General features: G+C 45.7%; 1 protein-coding gene across 2 annotated transcripts; it reads left to right on the forward strand.

Annotated features, from left to right (window-relative positions):
- The first annotated feature begins 54 nt into the window (after positions 1-54).
- On the forward strand, positions 55-18,758 carry VPS52 (VPS52 subunit of GARP complex). Of its 2 annotated transcripts, XM_025862416.2 has the most exons (20): positions 55-373; positions 1,210-1,294; positions 1,444-1,496; positions 1,679-1,754; positions 1,945-2,012; positions 2,316-2,491; positions 3,097-3,247; positions 3,544-3,644; positions 3,757-3,889; positions 4,033-4,090; positions 4,443-4,576; positions 5,041-5,196; positions 5,659-5,777; positions 6,174-6,297; positions 6,579-6,674; positions 6,790-6,897; positions 7,121-7,186; positions 17,667-17,778; positions 17,984-18,102; positions 18,304-18,758. In XM_025862416.2, the coding sequence occupies exons 1-20, from the start codon at positions 284-286 to the stop codon at positions 18,448-18,450; spliced, it is 2,172 nt and encodes a 723-aa protein (XP_025718201.1). In that variant the 5' UTR covers positions 55-283; the 3' UTR covers positions 18,451-18,758. The 2 variants fall into 2 exon arrangements, with proteins under 2 accessions (XP_025718201.1, XP_025718202.1); XM_025862417.2 differs by lacking the exon at positions 1,444-1,496.
- The last annotated feature ends 2,694 nt before the right edge of the window (positions 18,759-21,452 follow it).

A 21,452-nucleotide genomic window follows, 5' to 3' on the forward strand; every position in this document is an offset into this window, starting at 1 on the left:
GAATCTCTATTCGTTGCCACAACTTCCGGTGCGGTCTCTTTACAGTTCGTAAAGTTCTTGAGAGGGAGAGCAGCAAAGGTTCCGGGGTGGGATTGTGCTCAAGGCGCCCAATTCCCATTTGCAGCTGGGTGAAGTGGTTAGGCTGAAAGGGGAAGGCTGGCGTCAACAACTTAATTCAAATATCTGGGAACGGTTTCGCGCTCTGCAAGACCCTCTAAGATTTGTTGGTCCACCCCAGGGCGGACTCAGCGACTGACAGCTGCCGGAAGTGAGGCTGAGCGGAATGGCCGCTGCTGCGACGATGGCGGCAGCTGCCCGAGAGCTGATGTTGCGAGCCGGGGCCTCAGATATGGAGGAAGAGGAGGGCCCGCTGGTGAGAACGCGGGGCTATTTCTCTTGCGGAGTCTTGTCCGGTGGTCCTCGCGTCAGAAAGGCCCGGGCTGAGCTAGGCACAAGGGTGGGGGGAGCGGCTGCTACCGGTGATGCTACCTGTGTGGCTTTCCATATTCCTCCTTGGGATCGGGCCTGAGTCTGAGCGGGAATCAGAATGGCCGAGAGTCAGGTTCCAGGGGCAGAATTTCAATTAACTTCCAGATTTGGGGGCGGAATAGAGAAGCAGTGTAGTGTAAAAGTTAGTCAGATTGCCTGGGTTCTAATTCCAGCTTTGCCTCTTGAACGCTGTGTGTCTTTGGGCAAGTTGACCGACTTCTGTGTCATACTTTCCACACCTATAAGGTGAAAGAAATAATAAGACTTAACCATATAGATCGTTGGTTATGATTACATGAATGATGTATGAAAGATGGTACCTGGCACGCAGGTAAACACTGTTAGCTGACATTTCTAGAAGGGCTGGTGATCTCCACAGGGATTGTGATAGAACACCTAGGATAGCAGGAGTCTGGGTATCCTACATTCAACTGTAAGTTCTGCTCTGTTCTCTGCAACCCCTGATTTTTCTCACTGGGACACCTCTACTCTCTTGGTGGCTTGCAAGTCTCTTTGTCATATTCCCTACCCAGAAGCCCCAAGTAGTAGATTGGGTACAGTGTGAAACTCTTGGAATTTTTTAACTCAGTATCTATGGCTCCCAGTAAAATCCCAGCCTGTCCCCACTTCCCCCACTCCCTGAAGGTATTTGGATCATCCCATTATATTTGTTCTCCCTCTCTCTTCCTTGTCCTTTCCCATTAACTTGTCCCTCTTCAGGGGGGTGGTCCTGGTCTTCAGGAGCCATTACAACTTGGAGAATTGGACATCTCCTCTGATGAATTCATCCTGGATGAAGTGGATGGTAAGCGATGGCACGAGGTAGATGCAGACTGCTTCTGATGTGAGAGGCGTGGGGGCTGGAAGTAATAAGGCAGGGATTGGTGTACAGATGTTCATTTGCGGGAGAGGGCGCTGTGGAGCTGGACCCTTATGATGAACTTCTATTTCCAGTTCACATTCAGGCAAATCTGGAGGATGAGTTAGTAAAGGAAGCTCTTAAAACGGTGAGGCTTTCTGCTATACTGATCTTCCCCTCCACTTACCCTCCCCTGAAAGAAGAAAAAAAGGAAACAGTCTCGCTGTTATAATATTATCCTGGTGTCTCATCTTCTAGTCCTTTGTTATCCTGTCCCAGTGTCTCTTCACTGTGATTTTGTCCTAACCTGTCGTGTTTATGTTCTCCCAGGGTGTGGATCTCCGTCATTATTCAAAGCAGGTTGAGCTGGAGCTACAGCAGATTGAGCAGAAATCCATCCGGGATTGTATCCTCCAGTAGAGAAAAAGGGTGATGTTATTAAAATAGGGGTTTTGTGGAGCATGGTGCAGGCAGCCCAGCTGGGGCTGACACCTTCTCTCTGAGGTTTCTGTCATCGCAGGGAAAAATTGGAGTGGTCCTGCAGGTCTGAGAATCTCCACCTTTATGGTGAGCCCCCTTGACTTTTTGTGGGTCAGATATTCAAGAGAGTGAGAACATAGCATCTCTGCACAACCAGATCACAGCCTGTGATGCTGTTCTTGAGGTTAGTAACCATGACCTGTGACCCCTAATAACCCTGAGTCAGACCATGGTCTCTGCTGTCATGCTTAAGGTCATCAGCCTCAGGTGGGCATAGTTAGATTCACTTTCAAGATGACCTCAGCAGCCTCTTTTGTTGTTAGTGCTATACTAATGTTACTTGCCCGTGACCTTTGGGGCACCTCTTACCTCATCACCTGCCACCCTCATGGACTGATATCGAAGACTTCACCAATAAACTTAGGTGGCCCATTTGTCCCCTGCCAACCCTGTGGCCCTCCAGCAACATCTTCTTTCCTTCCCCCAGCGCATGGAGCAGATGTTGGGAGCTTTTCAGAGTGACCTCAGCTCTATCAGCTCTGAGATCCGGACACTGCAGGAACAGTCAGGAGCCATGAACATTCGGCTTCGAAACCGCCAGGCAGTTCGGGGAAAACTTGGGGAACTTGTCGATGGTCTGATAGTGCCCTCTGCTCTGATCACGTGAGTTGCCAGTTTGAAGAGTTACAATGTCTATAGCAGGTAGATGGGCTAGGGTGACCTCCCCTACTTACCACACGGGTTTCCGGCTTCAGGTCATCGAGTTCCTTCCAGAAACTGATGGGTGGGTTGACAACTCAACCTTGATGTATGCTTTAGGCATCCAAGATTAGGAATTATCCAGGGTTGGGCATTTAGTTGGGGGGGGTGGTTCAAGGCTTATGGGCATGGGGCAGAGAGGAGGTTTCAGGAACAGAAAACTTTGTACGTATATCCTGACTACATGATTCAGCATAAGAAAGGAGAGGCGTGGGCGCCTGGGTGGCTCAGTTGGTTAAGCGACTGCCTTCGGCTCAGGTCATGATCCTGGAGTCCCGGGATCGAGTCCCACATCGGGCTCCCAGCTCAGCGGGGAGTCTGCTTCTCCCTCTGACCCTCTTCCCTCTCGTGCTTTCTGTCTCTCATTCTCTCTCTCTCAAATAAATAAATAAAATCATAAGAAAAAAAAAGAAAGGAGAGGCGACAGGCAGGATGTAAGGGTTATGGTTTGGGATCTAGCAATGTCCAGGTCTCCCTCCTAATCCCTTCCACCCACCCCTGCTACCCAGGGCAATTCTGGAGGCGCCAGTGACAGAGCCCAGGTTCCTGGAGCAGTTGCAGGAGCTGGACGCCAAGGCAGCTGCAGTCCGAGAGCAGGAGGGTAGAGGGACAGCGGCCTGCGCTGATGTCAGAGGCATACTCGACCGGCTCCGGGTCAAGGTGCGGGGTGGGAATGATACCCCAGAGATTACTAGAACCAGCCTCCCTGACACCTTCAACCTGGGTTTCCCTGGCAGTGCACCCTGTAGCCCATCCCCAAGAACTTCACCCTGCCTTTACCTGGCAGAGCTCATCATCATGTCTCTGGGTTCCCCTGAAAATTTTCAGAAATACCAAAGAGGTATTCTCCACTCTCCATCCTCCTATATATAACATCTGGCACTTCCCTGCTCTTTCCCAAACAGTCATAAGGTTGCAGCTTAATGCCCTGTATTTCATCCCCCCCCCCCATCTAGGCGGTGACGAAGATCCGAGAGTTCATTCTTCAGAAAATTTATTCCTTCAGAAAACCAATGACCAACTATCAAATCCCCCAGACGGCCCTGCTGAAGTACAGGTCACTGCCCAGAGGAAGTGCTCGGGATGGTCTCTGAGCTGTCGAGCTGCCCGTGTAGTGTTTGCTTTTTTGGGGGAGGCAGGGAGACTGACTTGTCCCCGGCCCCCCCCAGGTTCTTCTATCAGTTTCTGCTGGGCAATGAACGAGCAACAGCGAAGGAGGTCAGGGATGAGTACGTGGAAACACTGAGCAAGATCTACCTGTCTTACTATCGCTCTTACCTGGGGCGGCTCATGAAGGTGCAGGTGAGGCCAAAGAGAGAGGCATTCCTAGGCATGTGGTCTGGGAAGAGGGACCACACCTGGTCAAGACTGGACAGTGGAAAAAAATTTTCTTATCACACCATGGGAAGAGATGGTCACCAGTTCTCTCGTTTCTTTTTTCCTAGTACGAGGAAGTTGCTGAGAAGGATGATCTAATGGGTGTAGAAGATACAGCAAAGAAAGATATCCTAGAGCTGAGGAACCCACCTACTAGTCCTTGACAGTGAGGGTGCCTCAAAGACACTGCTTTTTGCCTTTTTCTCTGGGGCCTAAACCTTTGAGAATGTGATAAAGGCTATGGCCCCCCCTCCCCAGAAAAAGTCACATGCCTTTCTGACACATAGTTTTGCATATGATGTGGGGAGGGTAGAAGCTCTCTGAAGTCCATTCCCAGGTGTCAGGGGGAGTGGGACCCTGGTACTGGGAAAGAGGGACATGAAGGCTGTGTCTGGCTGCCTGCAGTTCCTGAAGGTACTGAGCCTCTGTGTTTGTCACAGTTGTGATCTTATTGTTTTCCCTGACTCTGACCCTTCACGATTCTTCTCGAAGCCTTCCCTCCGCAGCAGGAACACCATCTTCACCCTGGGGACCCGTGGTTCTGTCATTTCCCCCACTGAACTGGAGGCCCCCATCCTGGTGCCCCACACCGCCCAGCGGGGAGAACAGAGGGTAGGGGAAGGACCAAGAGTCAGTCATGAGGGGATGCTGAGCATGGGTGGGGGGAGGCCAGACCTATAGGCAAAGCTCCCCACCCTGCAGTTCCCTGTATCAATCCCCGTAGAATTGGGAGTGGCCTTCTTGGGTTGCCCAAGTGTTCTGTGATGGGCAGAGGGTCGAGACCATTGACTTCAGGACAGACAGAGGGCGAGACTGACTGAGGGGAATGTCATGAGGCAGGTGGTGGAGGTGGGTGGCATAGTAACAGCAGGTGGGGGTGGGTTCTTCTCTTGTGCCCCTCGTCCCCCTCCCATTTCAGTACCCATTCAGGGTGCTCCTTCACAGCCTGTACTTGGGTTCGATGGGAAGGGCCTCCTGAGCTCTCATTACCCAGGCTTGTTGATTTTTCCAGCGATATCTATGGGAGTCAGTGTTGGGGGTCCATCCCTTCGTCTCTCTCACCTCTCCCACCCTAGTATCCATTCGAGGCCCTCTTCCGAAGCCAGCACTATGCCCTTCTAGACAATTCCTGCCGTGAGTACCTTTTCATCTGTGACTTCTTCGTTGTGTCCGGCTCGGCTGCACACGACCTCTTCCATGCTGTCATGGGTCGCACGCTCGGCATGACCCTGGTAAGACCCCCAGCTCCCGTGCTCTCAGATCCCCTTTGTCCTCAGTCCTCTGCAGCACCGTAGTGGGGTCATAGCCCTGGTGGTACTGAAACCAGGACCCCCTCCTTCTAAAATGGCTAAGCCTAGTACAGAGTATATGAAGCCCTCAAAGTTTGGGGTCCCTGAGGCTGCCCCTACTATTGACCCACACCCAGGCAGTAGCATCTGAAAACTAAGGGCCCCCGAAATGATGCTCAGCCTTGACTTCTACTATGATGGGCTTGTGAGCATAGATCCTGATGGGCAAGGCAGCAGGACCACCTGAGTGGCCAGTGGACAGGGAACGAGGGACCATTTCCCGAGAGCTCACTCCCTTCCCTCCCAGTGCTGCATCCCCAGAGGAACATGTGCATTTGTCCATAGCCACTGGGGATGACAGAGTTAACAAACATCCTTTTCCAATACTCTGTCCCTGAATCACAGAAACACCTGGAGTCCTATCTCACGGACTGCTACGATGCCATTGCTGTTTTTCTTTGTATCCACATCGTCCTCCGGTTCCGCAACATTGCAGCGAAGAGGGATGTTCCTGCCCTGGACAGGTCACTGAGCTCTGGTCCTTGATGCCCTTGAACCCTTGGTCTTACATGACCCTGCCCTGACCCTTGGGCTGCTACTGACCCGACACCCTGAGTCTTACTCCCGTTCATCTGCCTGGGGACAATACTGCTTTCTGACTCACCTTTCATACCAGTCCTGCCTCCCCCACCCCTCAGCTGTTAATTGGGTTCCCCCACAGAAACCCGACCACCGTCGCCCCACATTTCTTTTTGGCCTTTTAAGTTTTTATTTTAACTCCAGTTAGTTAACATACAGTGTTCTATTAGTTTCAGGTGTATGATACAGTGATTCAGCAATTCCATGTGTCACCCAGTGCTCATCATGATACCCCCCCCCATTTCTTGCCAGCTGATCTCTGATTCTGATTAAGCCTGCAGGTACTGGGAGCAGGTGCTTGCCTTGCTGTGGCCACGATTTGAGCTGATTCTGGAGATGAATGTCCAGAGTGTCCGAAGCACTGACCCTCAGCGCCTTGGGGGGCTGGATACTCGGCCCCACTATGTGAGAGAGGGCAAGGGTAACAAAGGGGTTCCTGAAAGGCAGGGCTCTTAGCTTCACTGTGGGGGTTGGCCAGGTTCCCAGTTGTGTTGCGGGCCTGGCTGGATACTGGGCACACTGTGTGTGGGGGGCAGTCTAGGTTCAGGGTGATTCGGGCACCGTTGGGTAGAGGGATTGGGGGTGGGAGTCACAGAGGTTGATTGGCTAGCTCCTAGGGACTTGGGAGATTGTGTTAGTTGGGCGAGGGGGCCGGTGTGATTTTCCTCCGACTTTCTCTGCCCCAGATCACACGCCGATACGCAGAGTTCTCGTCTGCTCTTGTCAGCATCAATCAGACAATTCCCAACGAACGGACAATGCAGCTGCTGGGACAGCTACAGGTGAGGGTGGGCAGGAGAGACTTCCTGGCAGCCGGGCTGCGGCGGTGGCCTGGGGTGTGACAAGGGCCATGTGCTCCTGCCTCCTTGTGTCACCTCTTCCTTCTGGCTTTTCCAGGTGGAAGTAGAGAATTTTGTCCTCCGAGTGGCAGCCGAGTTCTCCTCAAGGAAGGAGCAGCTTGTGTTTCTGATCAACAACTATGACATGATGCTGGGTGTGCTGATGGTACAGACATCATGTCTCCCTTCCTCCCTACCCGGAGAGTCTGGCTTCCCCCACTGCTCTGTGAGCTCCGGGAGGACAGAGATGATGTTGGTCTCGTTCATGTATTATTCTTGGTGCTTGGCCCATTGCCTGGCCAAGTACAGTAAATGTGGAAGGAAAAGGATATCCTGAAGTGAAGGACTGCTTCTCCCCACACTTGAGATTTCCCTTTGTCTTCCCTTAGGAGCGGGCTGCAGATGACAGCAAGGAGGTTGAGAGTTTCCAGCAGCTGCTCAATGCTCGGACACAGGTAGGGGGGTGGGACAGTCTCGTGTGTGTATGTTTGTAGGGAGTGGCAGTTAGAGGGCTTCAGGTACACAGAATTGGAACTATTGGTCTGCTTTATTTCCTTTTGTGTTTTTTTTTAATGGTACACATGCCCCTGAACACCCCACATACCTTGGTGATAACCAGCATCAAACAATGAATTCTTCCTCCCCCATTTCCTTGCCTGTCACTCTTTTAAATCTCTCGACCTAATACTGTGTTTACCATGCTCTTGCTTTTAAAAATACGCCTTGGGCGCCTGGGTGGCTCAGATGGTTAAGCGTCTGCCTTCGGCTCAGGTCATGATCCCGGAGTCCTGGGATCGAGTCCCGCATCGGGCTCCCTGCTCCTTGGGAGCCTGCTTCTCCCTCTGCCTCTCTCTCTCTCTCTCTCTCTCTCTCTCTCTCTGTCTCTCATAAATAAATAAATAAAATCTTTAAAGAAAAATACGCCTTTAAGTATGGCAAAACAATGATTACTTAGTTTTATTTATTTCTAAGATTTTTTATTATTTATTTATTTACTTTTTTAAAGTAATCTCCATGTCCAACATGGGGCTCAAACTCACGACCCGAGATCAAGAGTTGCAGGCTCTACCCACTGGGCCAGCCAGGAGCCGCCATTTAGTTTTATTTTTGAGTGACATAAAAACAATCACAGGATTTTTTTCATGCATAATTTTTCCAACATTATCGTATTATTATATATGGCTGCAGCTTATTCTTTTTTACTTTATATAATTTTATGTTGTGTGAATATAACGTATTCTGCAGGTGGATATTTGGATTATCTAGTTTTTTGCTACTGTGAGAATTGTTTTGTGAACAGTTATGTCTCTTAGTGCATGTAGATGGAGATAAGTTTTATAAAAATTTCTCTTTGAAGTCAGCACTGGCTTGTTGCTTAGAGGATTTGCCAGCAATTAACTTTATGAGACACTGCCAGATTCCTAAGTGGTATACCAGTTTTTCCCTTACCAGCAATGTGTAAGAATTCTCACTGAGCAATATTTTCTCCAACACATGGTATTATCAAACTATCTTTACCATTCTGGTAGGTATTTTGTTGGGGGTCTTTATTTGCATTTTCCTGATTACTAATGAGATTGAGCATCATTTCAAATGTTCAAAAGTCATACAGATTTTTCTTTTCCTGTAAAACATCTTTCATAGTATTTGACCTTTTTAAAATTGGGCTATCTGTGTATTTCTTTTTGATTTATAAGAGTGTTTTTATACTTAGGAAACCAATCTTTTGATAGGTTGCAGATATCTTTCAGTGCTTTTTCTATTTACTTTTTATTTTTTTATGTTGTTTTATGGTGGACACTTTTTTTTTTTAAGATTTTATTTATTTATTTAATTGACAGAGAGAGAGAGAGAGAGAGATAGCGTGAGAGGGAACACAAGCAGGGGGAGTGGGAGAGGGCGAAGCAGGCTTCTGGCTGAGCAGGGAGCCTGATGCTGGGCTTTATCCCGGCACCCTGGGATCATGACCTGAGCCGAAGGCAGTTGCTTAACCAACTGAGCCACCCAGGCGCCCCTGGTGGACAAATTCTTAATTTTAACATGATTGACTTTACTGATCTTTTCTTGATTTTTCTGTCTCATCTAAGAAATCTCGTATTATCCCAAGGTCAGAAAAATATACTACATTTTCTTCTTAATGTTATAGAATTTTGCTCTTTTATGTTTAAGCTCTAAATTTACCTGGAATTGGTTTTGTGTATGATGTGAGGTAGGAATCTAATTTAATATTTTATATATAGATAGTAATGGGCACAGAACCATTTATAGAAAATCCCTTTCTTTCTCCACTTGATCTACAGTGTGCCTCTATCACGTAGGAAACTATAAAGATGTATGTCTTGCCTCTGTTCTATTCCATTGATCAATTTGTCTAACCTGTAGTGCAGTTTTAATTATGCTTTGCAATTATGCAAATTCTACTTTTTTCAGGAGGTTCTTATTATTGGCCTCTTGACTTTTCATATAAATTTTATTGTCAGCTTGTAAATTTTCACATTGAGAAAACTTTAAGGATTTTGATTGGAATTGCATTAATCAATTTGAATCAGTTTGGAAAAATTGATAGTTTATGATAGTGAAACTTCTCATCCATGAACATGGGCTTCCCATTTTTTAAGATATTCTATAATGTTTTTTGATAACCTTTTGTAGTATTCAGCACGAAGACATTGCAGATCTTTTGTCAGTTATTCTTAGGCAGGTGTAATATGCAGATTTCACCCCCTAGGAGTGAATAAATCCTCTGTAACCCTTTGCCCTTAATTTCTTACATCTTTGATCTCCTACTATTCTGGCTAGGATCTCTTTGACAATGTTGAGCAGTTGAGTAGAAGGGTAATATCGAGAACCCCTATCCTGTTCCTGATTTTAGAGGGAATGCTTTCATCATTTCCCCATTAGGAGTAATGCTTCTGTGAGTGTTTTCATAGATGCCTTTTATCTGGTCAAGAAAATTCTTCTCAGTCCCTAGTGTGCTAGAAGTTGTTACTGTAGGTTATTCCTATTAGGAGTAAATCCACATTTATTTAGGAGTAATTACTAGGAGTACTAGGAATTACGAGGAATAATTATCACATTTTTTCTTTCTGATTGTTCAGGCTTTGTGATCTATTCTTTTCGAATTTGTCCTTTAAATAAACTGTTGATACTTAAATATTATTATTTTAGAAAGAAATTTTCTTGTTGTTTGAATTGCCGATAGAAATGCTATTGGTTTTTGTATATCAACCATATAGCCAGCCACCTCCTTAACTTACATTTCTAATAACATTTCTGGAGATTGTGTGTGTGTGTGTGTGTGTTTCTATATAGGCACAACAGTTTTAGTTCTAACTTTCTAATCCTTAAGTCTTTAATTTCTTTCTTTTTTTTTTTTTTTTTAAGTCTAGAATTTCTTAAGTCTTTTTCTTCCTGTACTGGCTGGTACCTCCAGCACAAAGTTGAATAATTGAGTAGAAGTGATGATCGTGAGAACCCTTATCTTTTCCTAATTTTAAAAGGAATCCTTTTGTCATTTCCCCAGTAAGAGTAATATTGCTGTTTTATAGATACCCTTTCTCAGATTAAGAAAATTTTTTATAGTCTTGTTTTATAGGCTTTTTATAGATACCCTTTCAGAGGTTAAGAAAATTCCTTTTAATCCCTAGTATGCCAAGTTATTATTATTACTATTTTTTCATTACATATCAGTAATTCATTTTTTAAAATTCCAGCATAATTTAACATACAGTGTTATATTAGTTTCAGGTGTACAATATGATGATTCAACAATTGTGAACATTTCTCAGTGCTCAAGATAAGTGTACTCATAATCCCCTTTATCTATTTCATCCGTCCCCCACCTGCCCACTCTGGCAACCACCAGTTTGTTCTCTGTATTTAAGAGTCTGATTTTTGGTTTGTCTCTTGTTTTACTTCATTTTGTTTCTTAAATCCTACATATGAGTGAAATCATATGGTATTTGTCTTTCTCTGGCTGACTTATTTCACTTAGCATTATACCTTCTAGATTCATCATGTCATTGCAACTGTCAAGATTTCATTTATTTTTGTGGCTAATATTCCATTGTATGTACATACCACATCTTTGTTCATCTATCAGTGGACACTTTGTTTCCATATCTTGGCTGTGGTGAACAAGGCTGTAATAAACATGGGGGTGCATATGTCTTTTCAAATTAGTATTTTTGTCTTCTTCGGGTAAATACCCAGTAGTAGAATTACTGAATCATATGGTGATTCTATTTTCAATTTTTTGAGGAACCTCCATACTATTTTCCACAGCAGCTGCACCAGCCTGCATTCCCACCAACCGTGCAAGAGGGTCCCTTTTTCTCCACATCCTCACCAACAGTTGGTATTCAATTCCTAGTATGCCAACAGTTATTATTTATTAAAATCATTGAATTTTTTATTAAGAATGTGTTTTTTCTGCAATGGTTGAGGTAATTATATGGCTTTTGTTCTTTATCAATTTTATGGTTTATGACATTTGTAGATTTTAGAATGTTAAACCATTCTGGATTTGGTCTAATTCATTTAGAATTTTTGCTTCTTTGTGCATAGGTGATATTGGCCATTGATTTTCTTTTCTTGTAGTATCCTTGTATGGTTTTGGTACCAAAGTCATACTGGATTTGTAGGAGGGGGAAAGGAGATGTACCTTTTCTGTTTCTATTCTGAAAGAGTTAAGCTTAAAATGATCTCTTCCTTGAAAGGTTTCATAGAACTTGCCAGCAAAAGCATCCTTGAAGATTTAAAACAATGGAATTCCCTCAGATTACTGCTTTTACTGAATTCTGCAGGTTTGAATATGTAGCATTTTTAAAAATAATCAGTTCTAAAATAATAATAAAAATAAAATAATTCAGTTCTAAGAATTTGTATATTTCAGTTACTTCTTTTTCGATCTATGAGGGTTTTTTTGGAGGAGTGTTTTAAAATTTCCAGAGGTAGTTTTCTTATCTTTTTGTTATTAATGTCTAATTTAATTGCATTGTGGATGGAGAACGTGGTTTTTGGTGCTGATTTTTGGAAGTTTGTTTAGATTCACTTGTGGCCTAGTTACATGATCAACTTTTGTAGATGTCCCATGTGTGTTTGAGAAGAATGTGTATTCTTTAATTGCTAAGTGTGGAGACCCAAGCCTTTTAATTGTATTGTTCACATTATCTACATCTTTACTGATTATTTTTGTGTGGGCTTGACTTATCAATAGTTGGGAGATATGTTTTGAAATTTATGGATTTGTCACTTTTTCACTGCAGTTCTATCAACTTTTGCTTTATAGAGTTTCAGCTTATTTTATCTAAATTCCTAAAAGGTTAGAATCGTTAGATCTTATTGGTGACTTGAAGTATTTGTCACGATATAATGACCCACATTAGCCCTAATAATTTTGTCTTAAAGCCTGTTATGTCTGATACTAACATAGCTCTGTTGGCTTTAGTTTGATTAATATTTGCCTGTTAACTTATCTCCATTCTTCTACTTTCAGTCTTTTTATGTTTTTACATTTTAAGTCTTTTATAAATTGCATATAGCTGGAACTTTTAAAAAATTGGGTTATTTGCCTTTTAACTTGTGATTTAATCTGTTTATTTTTATGATGATTAGTGTTACATTTGGACTTTTTTCTACCATTTTTAGTTTTTTTTTTTTTAAGATTTATTTAATTTGAGAGAGAGAGAGCTTGAGAACTCACAAGCTGGATGGGCAGAGGGAGAAGGAGAGAGAATCTCAAACAGACTCCACACTGTGTTTTTTTCTGTTTGGATTTCATATTCCATTCTTTTAGAATTTGTCCTTTAAATACTTCTTTGCATATTTAGCTTGACATTTAAACTTAATATTTAACCGCTCTCCCAAACATATGTAGACTTTAAAACATTGAAAATACTTTAATGCTCTAGTCGTTCCTCCCCCTTCTGCCTTCTATGCTATTAGTGACCAGTATTTTATTTCTGTTGTACTTTTTTTTTTAAAGATTTTATTTATTTATTTGAAAAACAGAGGGAGCACCAGTGGGACTGGGCGGCAGGGAGGGTATAGGGAACAGGAGAAGCAGACTCCCCGCTGAGCAGGGAGCCCTACACAGGCTTGAACCCAGGACCCTGGAATCATGACCTGAGCCGAAGGCAGACACTTAACCAACTGAGCCACCCAGATGCCCCTCTGTTCAACTTTTAATTGTTGCCATTTTATAGTGACAACTTTTATCTGGATTTCCATGCATGTTTCCCAAAAAATTCAAATTATCTTTTTGGGGTCATTTTTTTTCTTCCTGAAGTAAATCTTACAGAAATATTTTGGTGAAAGTTTGTTGGTAGTAAACTTCATTTTTGTTTTTATATAAATGCCTTTATTTTATCTTTGTTAGAAAAAGATAGTTTTGCTGGCTTACTGTCACATTCTAAATTATTTTCTCTCAACATTTAGAAACGGCAGTCTGTTCCTTCTGACTGTTCTTAAAAGATCCTCTTTTCTTTGGTATAATGAAGTTTTACCACAATATATTTAGATGTGGATTTCTCTTTATTTATCTTGTTTGGTATCTTGTGTTTCCTGGGTCTTTGAATTTATCTTTTTCATTAATTTGGGAAAATTCACAGCCATATATTTTTTTAAGATTTTGTTTATTAATTTGAGAGATAGAGCAAGAGAACACAAGCAGGGAGAGGGGCAGAGGAAGAGGGAGAAGCAGACTCCCTGAAGAGCAGGGAGCCCGATGTGGGGCTCAATCCCAGGACCCTGAGATCATGACCTGAGCCGAAGGCAGACGCTTAACCTACTGAGCCACCCAAGCATCCCTCACAGCCGTATCTTTTCTTTTTTTTTTTTCTAAAGATTTTATTTATTTATTTGAGAGAGAGAGAATGAGAGACAGAGAGCATGAGAGGGAAGAGGGTCAGAGGGAGAAGCAGACTCCCTGCTGAGCAGGGAGCCCGATGCGGGACTCGATCCCAGGACTCCAGGATCATGACCTGAGCCAAAGGCAGTCGCTTAACCAACTGAGCCACCCAGGCACCCCAGCCATATCTTTTCAACATTGTTTTTTCTCCATTCTTTCTTCTTTCTTTCTGGGGTTGGGTTAGTTTTAGGTTAAACTTTCCCATTCTTCTCTCTTAGTAAAATAAACATGTAAGAAGACCAGAAAGAAAACTTGTCCTCCCCTGCCGTTAGGTGACCAGGGGGAATGTCAGCCCTGCCTTCAGAACTGCAATTCCCTTAAACCAGGGGGCTCTGCTGAGAGCAGCTGAGGTGCTGTGAGATTGGCCAGGGAGCCACCTGGCATCAGTGCTCCTGGTCCTTTTTGCTGGGCTGCTTCTAGATACTGTTTGTGGGAAAGATTGCTGGCCAAAGCCCAGTGCACTGTTTCCCTCTGGTCAGCTCCTCAGCTATCAGAACATTCTTTTTTAATGTTTTTTTCCCTAACATTCTCTTTTAGTTGATAGCATAAAGAAAGCTTCCAAGTCTAGACCACTGCTGTCCAATAGAAATACAATATGTGCCACAAATAGGAGCCACTTAAGTCATTTCAAATTTTCTAGGAGCTACCTTTCAAACAGTAAAAAGAAATAGATGGAATGAACTTACTGTATTTTGTTTAAGCTGCTGTATTCAAAATATCATTACTTCAACATGTAACCAATAAGAAGTTGGTAATTATTTAAATTTTTTCCCATGTGAAGTCTTTGAAGTCTGGCATGTATTTTATGCTTATGGCATATTTCAGTTACAACTAACCACATTTCAGGTGATTAATAGCTACATGTGAGTCGTGGCTACTGTGGTAGACAGGACAGTTCGTTGCTCTTCGCTGAACTTCCCTTTGCAGTACACTCCCTGTGTCCCTCACTGTCTATTGTTAAGAGTGGGTTATTGCATTTGGACAACTGGAATAGGTTGAATTTGGTTCTCTAATCTCTGTTCAAAGTGATATTACAAATGAAGATCCCTCAATTATAGAAAGATCCATTCTTGGGAATATCTCCCCAGTCTCATATTAATTACCTGATGTCCCTCAGTGGCAATGGATGGTTTGTGGGAAGAGTGGAAAAAAAAATTTTTGTTTTTAATTTTTAGAGGGAAAGTGGGGGGTGGGGGAGGAGCAGAGGGAGAGAAAATCCCAAGCAGGCTCCACGCTGAGCGCCACACAGGGCTCTATCCCATGACCCAGAGATTGTGACCTGAGCCAAAATCAAGAGCCAGACGCCTAACCCACTGAGCCACTCAGGCACCCCAAAGGTTTTATTTCTTTATTTTTTTTATTTTTTTTAAGATTTTATTTATTTGTTTGACAGAGAGAGACACAGCGAGAGAGGGAACACAAGCAGGGGGAGTGGGAGAGGGAGAAGCAGGCTTCCCGCGGAGCAGGGAGCCCGGTGCGGGGCTTGATCCCAGGACCCTGGGATCATGACCTGAGCCGAAGGCAGATGCTTAACGACTGAGCCACCCAGGTGCACCCAAAGATTTTATTTTTAAATGGAAGTAGTTTGTTTCACTTTCACCCTACCAGATCTTACTATCTAGCTTGGATTTCTTGTTTTTATGGATTTCTCTCCCTGCCCCCCCCCACTTTAATTCAGCCCTTCTATTTTTTTTATTTTAATTTTTAAAGGTTTTATTTTTAAGCAATCTCTACACCCAATATGAGGCTTGAACTCACAACCCCAAGATCAAGAGTCACATGCTCTACCAGCTCAGCCAGGCACCCCAATTTTAACTTTTTATTGTGGGAAATTTTTTATTTTTTTTAAAGATTTTATTTATTTATTTATTTGACAGAGAGAGACATAGTGAGAGAGGGAACACAAGCAGGGGGAGTGGGAGAGGGAGAAGCAGGCCTCCCGCGGAGCAGGGAGCTCGATGCAGGGCTTGATCCCAGGACCCTGGGATCATGACCTGAGCCAAAGGCAGACACTTAACAACTGAGCCACCCAGGCGCCCCTATTGTGGGAAATTTTAAATGCACATGCTAATATAGAGAATGGCATAGTGGACCCCCCAGGTGCCATCACAGACTTTCTTCAGTGTGTAAGTACTCATGGATAGTTCTGTTTCATCTCTATCAGCGCTCATTGCTTATCCTCCCGTACCTGCCCCCCAATTATTTTTTTTAAAGATTTTATTTATTCATTTGACAGAAAAACAGCACAAGCAAGGGGAGGGACAGAGGGAGAGGGAGAAGCAGGCTCCCTGAGGCTCGATCCCAGGACCCCAGGATCATGACCCAAGCCGAAGGCAGACACCCAACTGACTGAGCCACCCAGGCGCCCCACCCCCAGTTAATTGGAATTAAATCTTATACATCATCTCTTCTCCTGTATCAGGATGTGTTTTAAAAACCACAACATATTACACTTTAAAAAAATGATCTCACTTAAAAGAGCTAGTATTCAGGTTTTTCCAGTTATCTCATAAATGGTTTTTTGGGGTTTTTTTAAAGATTTTATTTATTTATTTGACAGAGAGATAGAAAGAGAGCACAAGTAGGCAGAGTGGCAGGCAGAGGGAGAGGGAGAAGCGGGCTCTCCACTGAGCAGGGAGCTGGACGTGGGGCTCGATCCCAGGACCCCAGGATCATGACCTGAGCCGACGACAGCCACTTAACCGACTGAGCCACCCAGGTGCCCCTCTCATAAATGGTTTTTATGGTTCAAATCAGCACCCATGTATGGTTCATACATATGTCTCTTTATAATCTATAGAGTGCCCTTCCATCTTTGCTCCCCTTCTCTGCAATTTATCTGTGGAAGAAACAGTCACGGAGTCATTTGTCATGTAGAATAACATACAGTCTGGATTTTGCAGATCACATTCCATGGTGTGGCTAAACTGTTTCTTTTCCCCATAAGTGTGTAGTTAGATGAAAAGGTTTGATCAGATTGCAGTTGGTTTTTTTTTTTCCAGGATAATTGAGAGCTAGTGGTGTGTACTTCCATCGGGACACATACGTCGTCTTGGTTCCTTTTCTGTCAGTAGCCATCAGTGCTCACTGCCTACATCCATGAATTAGATTTCTGTACCTCTCAGTGGCTCAAAATTTTCCATCTCCTTATCTCTCTGTGCTTCATTCTAAGTGATTACTTCAATTATAAATTTCAATTTGCTGTTAACCATTCTTCGGCTATTTCTAATCTGCGGTTTAACCTGTTGACTTTTTTAAAGTTAAAAACATTTAAAATTTTTAAGTCATTTCTTAAAAATTTCATTTTGTTTCAAGTATGTCCATTCCTAATCTTGAGTCGTCATCTTTGTGTCTATATTTTTAATTCTTTGAACATTTTGTACAGAACACACAACCACTATATATCTGACAGTTCTGATGTTGGCAGTCTTTGGAGGTCTAAGTCCATTGCTTATTATCTCCTGCCTCTCAGAGTAGTTTCCTTCCTTATGTGTCTGACGATCTTTGAGATCATTGCTTGATCTTAGTCAGGGGGTGTCATATGGGCCTAAAATGGGGTTGAGGATATTTATCTGTCAAGAGGATTTGCCTCTGCTTTTGCAGTGGCTGTAAGATGCAGTCCACCTCCATCTACATCAGCACCCCTTTGAGGCTCTCGCGAGAGACCCAGGCTCCGCATCTCCACTTATATCTGGCATCAGGCTCGGTTTCCAGAGAGCAGAGTTGCCATGGCCATTTGCCTCTGGCAGCCCTGCCTCTCCCAGCTGCCCACCCCTCTGGTTCCGGCCCTGATCCCAATTTCTCGTTGCTCTGCTCCCAGCTCAAGTTTAGTTTTTTGGTTTTTGTTTTTGGAGGGACTCCTTGGAGATTTCCCCCACCTCTTGTTGAGACCAGGGGTGTCTTCAAGTATATAATTTGCTCTGGGAATATTCTGAGGACTTGGTCAGTCATGATGCCAGAAGTGGGGAAGTCTGTTGACACCAGGACACTTGACTCTGTGTGTGTGTGTGTGTTTATTTCTACAGGAATTCATTGAAGAGTTATTATCTCCCCCTTTTGGGGGTCTGGTGGCATTTGTGAAGGAAGCTGAGGCTTTGATTGAGCGTGGACAGGCTGAACGACTTCGAGGGGAAGAAGGTATGAAGATGATGTGGTAGTGGTGGGGTCAGTGGTAAGGGGAGTGGAAAAGAAAAATGAGAGGATGCAGATTCCACGGGGAGGGGTAGAGCAGGAAAATGGGGTTGGATGCTGAGGAGGGCTGTGCCTTGTGGAGGATTTAGGGGTCAGAGATCACCTAGCCAGGTCCTCCTCTGACACCCTCCCTGTTTCCTCCTGCCATCAGCCCGGGTTACTCAGCTGATCCGTGGCTTTGGTAGTTCCTGGAAATCATCAGTGGAGTCTCTGAGTCAGGATGTAATGCGGAGTTTCACCAACTTCAGAAATGGAACCAGTATCATCCAGGTGACTTGTAGCTCCCGGGCCTCACTCCCCCCTCAGCTCCCGTCACTAGTGGTTTTCCCTGGGCTCAGCATCGTCCAGGTGACCCTTGATCTTCAATATCCAGCCTGCCCAAAGTTCTGGATGAGCCCTAGCCTAATTCCTAACGTCATTTTTAGCACCACCACCCCACAGCCTGATCCTTCCATGACTTTCTCTGACCAGGGAGCTCTGACCCAGCTGATCCAGCTCTATCATCGCTTCCACCGGGTGCTCTCGCAGCCCCAGCTCCGAGCTCTCCCTGCCCGGGCTGAGCTCATCAACATTCATCACCTAATGGTGGAGCTCAAGAAACACAAGCCTAACTTCTGATGTGCTGGACCCTGGGATCCACCGGCCTTCTCTATGGACTTCTGTACCCCGTCCCAGACTTCTTCACCTGGGGTTTCCTTACCAGTTTTCCACCTGCCTCCCAGGTCCTTGACATGCCTTACCCTGCCTTCATTCTCTGGACCCTGCCTCATTAGGATAAGCTGGATCCCCTTGTTTTCAGGTGTACTGAAACCTGGGACCACTTCCCCCCGGGCTTCCAAAACAGCCTTTATCATTTTCCCAATTTTACCACCCCTCACCACCCCCACCCAAGTTCTCTTCCCCCAGTAAAACCTTCACTGTCTCAATCTTTGGTTTACTCAACTCTTGTTATCGTGTCCTGAGACGCAAAGCCTCAACTCTTGGAATTGGTGGCAAGGCAAGTCATTGATTTTTTTCCTCCACTCAGTGATTTCTTTTCTGTAGCTTTTTGACCTAAGATCTCAGAAACTTGGACACTAACCAGTTCCCTCCTGGCTTGAGAGTTACTCCAAGGCCAGTCTGCAGAAAACAGTATTTAATATGACATAAAACTCTTTTCCCATCTCCTTCCTCCCGGGGCCTTCAAGTGGCCCTCATTTCTGCTCCAAGGTCACCTTTCGGCTGTGGCTACCTCCTGGGCTTACCTCCCTTCTGGTGGGTGTCCAGAAAGAAGGGATACAGATAGTAACCTTTAACCTCTCGCTGCTTCAGGCCAAAGAAATGGCTGCATTTCTTTGGCCTGGGAGGTTTTAGGGAGGGAACTAGTTCATGAGTAACCAACGTGATGAAGGAAGGTGGCCCCTGGTTAAAATGGCAAATGCCTCAAAAAATAAATAAAATGGCAAATGCCTCCAAAGGCATTTGGGGCAAATGCCCCCAAAAGGGCTGGGAACATGGCTGTGCGGCCTCAGGCACTGTCCCACAGGCTACCTTGGTTCCCCAACGCGGGCTTTCCTTGCATCCCTCCCCACCAAGCTGACCCTGGGACTGTCCCCTCTCCTTCAACATCAGCTCTTAGCTCCTCTGGTTGTGCCTGGCACAGCCCTTGCAGGCGTAGGACGGGCAGCGGTAGGACAGGTTTCCAGAATGCCTATTTCATCCATTTCTGTGTTTTGACTTGGAGCCTTCCTGCTGCACCTATACACCTCGTTTGAACTCAAGACTCTAGACCGGAGAGACACGGAGGCGCCTTTAAGTCTTTAGGGAAAAGGCGCAGGCAGTCCGGAGAAAATGATAATTTGGGGATGTTTCCTTCTCCCCTGTGGCCTGAGCATTCCTTCCCAGGTCCCAAAGAGTTACGGAAGGAGAATGAATTCTGCCCCCCCCCCCCCCCCCGCTTAGGCCCTCTGGATGCGGGCCCAGCCCCCGAGGCAGGGAGGGGAAGGGTCTTCAAAGGCGCCCGGAGTTTGCCAGGCGCTGGGTCCGGGTCCGCCCCGCGGGAGGGCGGTGAGAAGAAGGAGGTGGGCGCGTCGGGAGGCCGAGTTGGAACGGCCCTGGCTGGCAGGCTCTCCCGATTGGCTGCCACGGGGTGGGGGCGTGGCGGGAGGGGAGACTTCTCCCGCTCCCGCCTTCTTTGGGTTCCGCCCATCTCCGAGAGCCGCGCTCTGATTGGAAGCCAGACGTCAGACCTGCTTCCTCTGCTTTGAGAGCCTTGGCGCCCGAGGCCCAAGTGCCGGGGGTGGGGTGGGGAACTGGGTGATGGGGCGGGGGGGGGGACTGTGGGCGGCTCCTGACTGGCCCAGACGCCTCAGGGGCGGAATCAGGGCAGTGTCCTTAACTGACCTCACCCGCCGTCACGGCCACTCACTCCCTGCTCTCGGCGTCCTTCCAGTATTACCCTGCCTGACTCTGCCCCAGACATTCCCTGAGGCCTGCGGCGTGCTGGGTGGTGGTGTGCTGGGCTCCGAGGGCCGCAAGCTCGCTCCGGAATCCTCTGTCCCTCTGACTTCCTTTCTCGCTTCTCATTCCTCGCCCACCTACCCCCTCCCCCAGTTCTAACTTAAAACTTTGGGGGATGCAGTTCTCACATTTGACCTGACTCCAGCCTCAGCGTGAGGTGCGCAGACGGTTCGCTCAGGGTTTGGGACCTGGGATAGGGGAGGTGCACGCTGTTTTGACCGAGAGCAGTTTCCCCACAGAAAGGGGCCTCTGATACCCCGCGAGGAAGACTTCCTCAAGACAGGCGACTTAATCGAAAGTCAATGCGGGGCGCCTGGGTGGCTCAGTCGTTAAGCGTCTGCCTTCAGCTCAGGTCATGGTCCCAGGGTCCTGGGATCGAGCCCCACGTCGGGCTCCCTGCTCAACGGGAAGCCTGCTTCTCCCTCTCCCACTACCCCTGCTGTGTTCCCTCTCTCACTGTCTCTCTTTCTCTCTCTAAAATAAATAATAAAAAAAAAAGAAAGTCAACAATGCTCCTATGGGGGAAGGGCTGTGCAGGCAGGCACTTTGATTTTAGCACAGGCACTTCTGTCCATCCCGGAACGCAAATATTCAGACGACCGATAAGCGCATTATTTTGCAGGGCTCGCTGAGGGGCAGTGCTGGAGTATGGGGAGGCTCTTGTTTAGGGAACCGGAAGGCATTCACGTTTTATTGTAGCGCACAGTTTTCGGGGACATCGCTCTCGCCGGGGATCCCTAAGAACTTACCCAGCAGTCTTTCAGGACCCGATGAGACAGAAAAGTGTGAAAGGGAACCGCGATACCCCATGTCGACCTCCAGGGGGCAGCATCGACCAGGAGATGGAGTTGTTCCCAGCTACTTAGTTTTGTTGGCGGTGGCTTGCACAGCTTCTCCCAAGCTACCATCACTGAAACAGCTGAAGGAGTTTTCCTTCAGCCTATCCCCGGCCCTTTTAAAAAAGATGTTTTTAGAATGATTTTTTAGAGAGATTTTATTTATTTATTTATTTATTTATTTATTTATTTATTTATTTATTTATTTATTTATTTATTTGAGAGCGTGCATGCGGGGCGAGGGAGAGAATCTTTAGACTCCACGCCCAGTGTGGAGCCCAAGGG

Source organism: Callorhinus ursinus, unplaced genomic scaffold, assembly GCF_003265705.2.
Source record: "Callorhinus ursinus isolate GAN/ISIS: 27379988/994484 unplaced genomic scaffold, GSC_fseal_2.0 scaffold59, whole genome shotgun sequence".
NCBI classification, from domain to species: Eukaryota; Metazoa; Chordata; class Mammalia; order Carnivora; family Otariidae; genus Callorhinus; species Callorhinus ursinus.

Excerpts from the sequence above, each read along its gene's own strand:
- VPS52 (XM_025862416.2), top strand. The coding sequence starts at position 284 with ATGGCCGCTGCTGCGACGATGGCGGCAGCTGCCCGAGAGCTGATGTTG. Across the intron at positions 5,778-6,173 it reads GATGTTCCTGCCCTGGACAG|GTACTGGGAGCAGGTGCTTG; the intron begins GTCACTGAGCTC and ends TTAAGCCTGCAG. Across the intron at positions 18,103-18,303 it reads ATGGAACCAGTATCATCCAG|GGAGCTCTGACCCAGCTGAT; the intron begins GTGACTTGTAGC and ends TTCTCTGACCAG.